The sequence below is a fragment of the Microtus ochrogaster genome, chromosome 19 (genome assembly GCF_000317375.1).
Source record: "Microtus ochrogaster isolate Prairie Vole_2 chromosome 19, MicOch1.0, whole genome shotgun sequence".
Taxonomy (NCBI): Eukaryota; Metazoa; Chordata; class Mammalia; order Rodentia; family Cricetidae; genus Microtus; species Microtus ochrogaster.
The window spans coordinates 30,493,470-30,501,533 of record NC_022021.1 but is presented as its reverse complement, the minus strand read 5'-3'; the positions used below and the strand labels follow the sequence as shown (position 1 = coordinate 30,501,533).

At 42.5% G+C, this 8,064-nt stretch overlaps 1 protein-coding gene across 1 annotated transcript in view; it reads left to right on the top strand.

The window, feature by feature from the left end:
- Positions 1-3,414: 3,414 nt before the first annotated feature.
- Dnajc21 (DnaJ heat shock protein family (Hsp40) member C21) overlaps positions 3,415-8,064 on the top strand; it is a 22,639-nt gene continuing 17,989 nt past the window's right edge. The window contains exons 1-5 of the mRNA XM_013349703.2: positions 3,415-3,480; positions 5,168-5,291; positions 5,525-5,647; positions 6,113-6,417; positions 7,674-7,825. Of these exons, the coding sequence (XP_013205157.1) occupies positions 6,224-6,417; positions 7,674-7,825 (346 nt within the window). The 5' untranslated portion in view covers positions 3,415-3,480; positions 5,168-5,291; positions 5,525-5,647; positions 6,113-6,223. The remainder of the gene's footprint in view (positions 3,481-5,167; positions 5,292-5,524; positions 5,648-6,112; positions 6,418-7,673; positions 7,826-8,064) is intronic.

Sequence of the window (8,064 nt, the reverse complement as noted above, 5' to 3'; positions counted from 1 at the left end):
CTCTGTGAGTTGAAAGAACTCTACAGAGCAAGTTCTAGGGCAGTCAGGGCAACACAGAGAAACCCTGTCTTGAAAAGCTGAAAAAAAAATAAAAGCTTTAGCTTTCTGCAAATTTCCTTGGGGAGGGAAAGAAGGGGAAGAAGGTGGGCAAGCTGCAATAGTACTGATTTAAAAAAAAGAAGAACGCATATATACACAGCCCTGGCCAGCACTGTTTTTGCTTTATGTAAGGAGAATCAGTTGCCAACTTTTTACATTTTTATGTTATTTAATTTGAACTGTACTGTTCTGTCTTGACAGAAATGTTTGAGACTTCCGGTTTGTCTCATTTTCCTCAGAGACCAAAACAAAAACCAGTGACTCTGTAGTTGTTTGGCAGCTTACCGGAGGTGTGCTTATTGAATGCTGAGGTGAATATTGGAAAAATACCAATGTCCTAGGGATTTGTCCTCATCCTTTTCTCTTGGATCTGTTTATGAATGAGTTGATGAAGACAGAAATCTTAACCCTTGTCAAGGGGACTCCACCATAAAGGGGTATGAGGAGCATGTTCAACTGTGTGTGGCAGGAAACAGGGTGTTGTTGCTAATGTCAAACTTTTTTTCTCACCTCACAAGAAATCAGAGATGGTTAGTTCTTTCTGACAGCCCCATGTGTTTGAGGAAGCTGTTGGAGACTTGCTCCAGCATCCTCACCATGTGTGTTGAGTGCTTGATTCAGATGTGAGCAGTGAGTCCCGAATGTAGAATTGCTTTCTCTGTAGGGACAGCTTAGTTCTTGTCCATGGCCCCAATGGAGTTGCTGCCTACCATCCTTTGGATGCCCCCTTTGCTCATCATCCAAGGTAGCAGCTGGAGCTACTAGTCACAGAAAGGGATAAAGAAAAAACAAGAGTTGGTGCTAGTTGCCTTTAAAGGAAGATTCTTAAAACCCACTGTAGAATAATTTTATAGACTTTATTACAAGAGCTTAGTCACATGGTACACCTAAATGTTAAGGAAGACTGAGGAACAGAATCTTACTACAAGGGCCAGGTACCCATCATAAAGGCAGGGCTCAATGCTTAGTTGGAAGAAAGGTTTTTCTTTTTTTTTTTTTTTTTTTTGGTTTTGGAGCCTGTCCTGGAACTAGCTCTGTAGACCAGCCTCGAACTCACAGAGATCCGCCTGCCTCTGCCTCCCGAGTGCTGGGATTAAAGGCGTGCGCCACCATCGCCCGGCTAGTTGGAAGAAAGGAACAGTCAGTTTGGGGTATGAATTGCAGTCTGCTCCAGTTCTTGTCATTGAGAGCTGGGGCAGGATACAGTAGTGGGTTAAGGGCACACTGTAATAAGGCCCACCCAAGCCCACACCTTTCCACCAGAGATCAGTGTTTTTCTTGGAAAGCATTACTTTTGTAAACTTGTCTTTATGTCTTGTTTTATTACTTTTCTATTGGTATGATAAGATGCCATGACCAAGGCAACTTAACAGAAGAAACTTTATGAGTATGGTTTCAGAGAGTTGGTCCACGATGGCAGAGCAGCAGAGGTAGCCAACAGCAGTGACTGGAGGAGCAGCTGAGAGCTTACATTTTGGTCTCCAAGTAGGAGGCAGGGAGAACTAACTCAAAATGGTCCTAGTTGTTTGAAACCTCAAAGCTTGCCTGAAGTAACACATCTCTTCCAACAAGACTACACCTTCTAATCCTTTCCAAACAGTTTCACCAATTGGTACCAAGTATTAAAGTTTATGAGCCCTTGGGGGAGCTTCTTAGTCAAAACGCATGATTGGCTAATGCTTCCTGTCCTCAAACGGGTGCACACTGCTCACTTCTCAGGGAATGGGAGGCTTACAGAGGTAGAAGTTATTTTTAGTTAGTGTTAGACTAGTTTTAGTGCCGTAGGATAGAAGAGCCATGGCAAACTGCTCTGCTTGGGAAAATACCAGTGTTAGATATTTGGCAGAAAAGCCGCTTGTAGGACTTGGGATCAGGTGATGACACAGGAAACGAGATGCCCTCCCTCATGAGCCACTTAGACCAACAGTAAGATGCTTGGCTATTTGAAGGGAACACATCCTGTCTTCTGACCTCTTAGAAGACAGGTATTGAGTAGTAGCTTAAAGAACTTGGAGAATTCCATGTTAGATTTAAAGTGATTTCCGAATATATTATTTATTTATGACGGGACAAAATTACCATTGCCTTAGGATTTAAAGCAGCTAACAACACCAGTTCATTATGTAGACTCTGAAGGTTCTGAAGCTTAGAATGTGGGAGTGGCTCGTCTTAGAGCTTCTGCTAGGGCTGCCTCACCACTGTAGGGAGGACCTGCTTCTGGACTCGTGGACGTGGTTGTTGGCAGGTCTTTGTTTGTCCCCTCCTATCCTCCGTTCCTCACCCTGAGCTTCTCTGTAAACTGTCCGAGTTCCTCACACTGTGATTTTAGTATTCCAGGAGAGGGCAAGAGCCCGGACTGGGAGCTGTGGATCTGTTTAGTCTCATAGGTCCCCTTGCCTTCTCTCTGTGCCTGCTGTTGCTCAGACCAGCACTGCTGATGAAAGGGGCCTGTACAAGGGTGATATCAGAGACCACTGCTGGCTGCCACTTTCAGGCAGAAGCTTTTTGAGTTTTGCAGTTGAGGCACGAATAAGCAAAGAATAATTAGCACGTATGTGGCTCTGAGTGTGTATGTGTAGGAAGGCACACGTGTAGAGTAATTAGCACGTATGTGCCTCTGAGTGTGTATCTGTGGAAAGGTACACGTGTAGAATAATTAGCACGTATGTGGCTCTGAGTGTGTATGTGTAGGAAGGCACACGTGTAGGTGAGAGGGACAACTTTTAGGAGTGGGTTCTTTCCTACTATGTGGGCTTCAGTGATGACAGGCTGTCAGGCTTGATGGACAGCATTTTTATCTATTGTGCCATGTTGTCAGCCCCTACTATTTAAAATTTATATATACACACACACAACACACACAGAGTCTCACCTGTAGTCTTGACTGGCCTGGAACTGGCTATGTGGTCTTACATCTTGAGCTCCAACTGCATATTCTGCCCAAGTACTGGAATGAAAGGCATATATCACCATGCCCAGCCTATTTAAAGGAAAAGAATCACACACACACACACACACACACACACACGATACATAGTTATCTGTGTACTTTTAGTTACATGGCATACACATGGGTATGCCTTGGAGGTTACAATGAGATCATGTGCTGGCTAGTGGATAGACAACTTGCAAGAGTCCAGTTTTCTTTCTCTGCACTATGGTTTCAGAATTGAATTCAGGTCTTTGGGGTTGGGAACAAGCATCTTTTACATTGAGCCATCTTGATGGGCGCTATGCATGTCATCTACTTTTTCCATGACTAAATTTCTATGACTTTATTTTAACAGATAAAAATCTGGATAATGCCGCAGAAGCAGCCGAGCAGTTTAAATTAATTCAAGCTGCATACGATGTGTTGAGCGACCCCCAGGAAAGAGCATGGTGAGCATTGTATTGTCACTCTCATCCTTTAATTTGTTAGCAAGAATTGTCAATATGGGGTTGATGGTTTCTTCACAGTTGAATTCACTGCCTGGTTTGGGAGTGTTGTAAGCTGTTGTTGCCTCTTCCGTCTGTAAAGTGCAGTCTGTGTGTAGGAAGGAACTCTAGTGATGATTATTCCAAGTGTCTGCTGTTATCTATGATGAAGCAGGTTTGGTGGTTACATAGCTTTAACTCACACCTCAAGTGATTTGCCATCGAGTGGGGTCCCTTTAGTGCATGGCAAATGTATTGGTACACAAGAAGGACATTTTGTCTTTAGCAGCAATTCTTACTTTAGAATAAGATTTATAATACATTTTTGTAGAGTACCTGAATAAATTTTATTCTACAAATGTAATAGGTACTTTCAACAAAGATGAATTCATAATATAGTTTCATTTTGTAAGAAGAATTATGTGTTTGAAGTTGTGAGTTTTTATCTTCTTGGCCTTTTGCTGCACACGGTTAGGCTTTGAACTTAGACACAACAGTGAAAACCCTGCTGTTGGGAAAGTGCTGCTGTGAAGGGCACCTGCTATAAACTGCATAGCGCACCAGCTCTCAAAAGAGAAAGGATGTACAGGAAAGTCTCAAACACTCTGTAAACCACATAGAAGACCTTAAACTTTTCTATGATCAGGGTCTTTGGAGCTCTGTCCTAAAGCCAGATGTATACACATGGCTGTAGCTTCTGCCCGTGGTCCTTGTCATCAGAGAGTCACCTGGGCTACATAGGGAGATCTGTCTCCAAAACCAAACAATTAGTGTTCCTTTTAGAGCATTGGTATTCCTCCCTGGCTTCCTTTTATTTAGTTTCTCTCTTAATCGTAGATTGTCTTCCTTTTTTTCCAAGACTCCCTTAAAGCGCCTGTCTGGTGGTGCTGCTGTCATCTGGAGCTTGGCAAGAACCTGGCCTTAGCAGTAGAAGGGACCTGGGTTCTTACAGACTTTATGATGAACAACCAGTACTTTATATCACTGGGCTTTAGTTTCCTGCTGTATCAAGCAAGGACGATAATAATAAATACTATTATAGACGACTTCTTTTTTTTTTTTTTTTTTTTTTTTTTGAGACAGGGTTTCTCTGTAGCCTGTCCTGGCACTAGCTCTTGTAGACCAGGCTCACAGAGATCCGCCTGTCTCTGCCTCCCTAGTGCTGGGATTAAAGGTGTGCACCACCACCGCCTGGCTATTATAGACTTCTTATGAAGAGTAATTGTGTGTCTCCCAGATGAAGTTTATGTAGACATAAATATGTTTTTCAGGTATATTGTTCGTAAATTCCCAGGTCATAAATGTGAACTTAGTGTATTAACCAGATTATGTTCAATACTTTTCCAGTTAGTAGTTGTCTTTCCTATGGATATCTCTACCTGCTCAGAGAGAGTGTAGAATTCCAAGTTGATAAGGACTAATACTGTATGCAGCATTAGAAGTTGTGGGCATGGTTTTAATCTTCAATTCCTGAAAGTCTCCCAAGTCTGTTAGTTTCCAGAATTCCTTTAAATTATGTGGTTATGGATGGGACGTGTTGAAACATGCAGTTATTTTGGCTGATTCAGAAAGAGAGTCCTTGTGAGTTTCTGTGTAATTGTATTTAAAATGAGTCTTTGTCTGGCTCTTTCCATGTTTTAAATTCTTTTAGGTATGATAATCATAGAGAGGCCTTACTTAAAGGAGGGCTTGATGGAGAATACCAAGATGACAGTTTAGATTTGCTTCGTTACTTCACTGTTACCTGTTATTCCGGCTATGGAGACGATGAAAAGGTAAGATGGGGAACTTCTGATCTCTCGTCAAGCGGTTAAGTAAAACTCAAATGCAAAGAGAGCTCATAAAATTACAACAGAAGGTGGAACGCACAGCTGTTTATGCTTAGCTGTGGGCACACGTGAATGCAGAGCACTTGAGGTAGCCAGAGCTGTGTACTTCATCAGGTAAATCCTGGCTCATGTTTTCTGTGCTTAGACTGAGTTTCTGGTTTTGTTTTATTTTGTTTTAGGGTTTCTATGCAGTGTATCGTGACGTCTTTGAGCTAATTGCAAAAGAAGAACTAGAATGTGTATCAGACGGAGATATTGAGGATTTTCCAAACTTCGGGGACTCCCAGAGTGACTATGACACGGTAAAAGAAAAATGACAGTTCGCTTCTCTCACTGTTGTAAAGAAATTAGTTTTGTCCCCTAACCTGGCCTTTCCCCTCCCTTCTCCCGATGGAGCTTGCAGCTCGTTAATAGTGCCCACACTTGACTTGCACTCTCTGTTGTTGTAGTTGTTTTCTCTGGCCAGCGAGACTATTTTCTTTCTTCTCTAAAATGTCTTGTTCTGGAAAGTCTTTTAAAAGGACCTTCTTCCCCAGCGATTAATAGTGTCAGTGTGCATGGGTGTAGAGTTGTGGTCTAGTGGTAGAGCGCTCGTCATGCAGAAAGGCCTTGGGTTCAGTCCCCAGCACTGCGAAAGCTACCACACAGCAAAAGTAATCTTAGGTACAGAAAAAGAATGGTAGGAGATATTTTAATCTATAATATCTACTACCTTTTAAAAGAAATTTAAGTAAAAAGATAATTTTACCCATTTTCTTTGTCACTAGGTGGTCCATCCTTTCTACGCTTACTGGCAGAGTTTCTGCACACAAAAGAATTTTGCTTGGAAGGAAGAATATGATACTCGGCAAGCGTCAAATCGCTGGGAAAAACGGGCAATGGAAAAAGAAAACAAAAAAATTCGAGACAAAGCAAGGAAAGAGAAAAATGAACTGGTACGCCAGCTTGTAGCCTTCATTCGAAAACGAGACAAAAGGGTGCAGGCTCATCGGAAGCTTGTGGAGGAGCAGAACGCAGAGAAGGCGAGGAAGGCGGAGGAGATGCGGAGGCAGCAAAAGCTGAAGCAAGCCAAGTATGCAGTGTGGGAATAGATCCTTCCTGGTGATGGGAGGTCAGGGTGGCTATTCCTGGGGTCATCAGCATGGAAGAGCCTGCCACTAGGGAGCCAGCATGAGCCTCCATGTTAACTTGGACCATCACCTTGCCTTATATCTTATAACATAGTGTTTCTTCTTTTTAAATCTCTAAATTCTGGCATTGGACACTGTTTCTTTACCTACTATATACACCTCTCTAGTTTTAGCTGCATATTTTCCATCAGAGGCCCTTTATACTTGAGATCTTTTATTCTACTAAAGTTTGTTAGTAACTAATATTAATTGAATCCTTACTCTGTGTAAGAATCTGTTTCAAGTGCTTTTCTGCTTTCTTTCATTCTTGTGAGGATATGAGGCATGCAGCTTTAAGTCACAACTGGGAATGGGGCTCAAGAAGTCTCTAATTCATAGCTTTGCTGTTTAAAAAAGAATTCATTTTAAACCAGGTATAGTGATAACAAGCCTTTAATCCCAGGGAGGCAGAGACAGGTGGATCTCAAGGTCAGCATGGTCTGTGTTATATAGAGAAACGCTGTCTTGAAAAACCAGAAAAAGAAAGAATTAATTTTGTATGTGTGGGAGGGGGCATTCACACGGAGAGGGCAGTTTGCATGGGTCAGTTCTCTTCCTCTGTTCCGGTTCCCCCAGATTCTCAGGGTTGGCAGTGAGTTTGTTCTCCTGCTGGGCCGTCTTGTCACTGCAGAGCCCTGCTGTTAGCTACCGGAAGGCTGCCTGTCAGTACTGTTGTTATTCCACTTAATTTTGATATTTTCTTGTTACGTTATTGTAAAAATTTAGTTTCTAGAGTATTTAGGATTTTTCTTTTTTTGTTCTTATTTTTGAGATAGGGTATCTCTGTGTAGCTTTAACTGTTCTGGAAATCATGCTGTAGACCAGACTTGTCTCACACTCGGAGAGCCTTCCTCCTGCCTCTGCCTCCCTAGTGCCACTCCTGCCCAGCAATTTTGTTTTTTTTTTTAAGCACAGGTTATTCATTTACTAAAATTCTACCCAATACCACATGTTATCTTGTATTTTTTTTGACCCTTCACGAGAAGACTTAGGCTAAGCTGCTAAGGTTTATATTTCAAGTCCTTTTACTTAAGTAGAGTAGGTACAACCAGCCAGGTGCACTTACTGGCAGCATGGGGGAAGGTTCTCCGTAGGGCTAGTTTTAGAGCCCTGCGGAGCTTTGCCTGCCAGCGGCAGTGAGGCTGTGCTGTGTGTCTAGACTGGCAGAGCAGTACAGGGAGCAGAGCTGGATGACTATGGCCAACTTGGAGAAGGAGCTCCAGGAGATGGAAGCGAGGTACGAGAAGGAGTTTGGAGATGGATCGGATGAAAATGAAGTGGAGGAACAGGAGCCCGAACACGGATTGAATGGTAATTTTTCTTGCTATATTAAGTAGTTTGGGGAAATATATATTAAATTTTGTGTACTTAGTGCCCACAGTGGCCCAGGGGTGAGATACTGGGGAGTGGAAGAACAGATGATCACCCGGACAGCACCTGACCTCTGCTTCATTGGTTCAGTGCCTCAGTTTCTATTTTGTTGTTTTCTATAAGGAACTAGAAATTGGAGTTCTTTTGTGGCAATTAAAAAACATTTTGTTAGCCGGGCG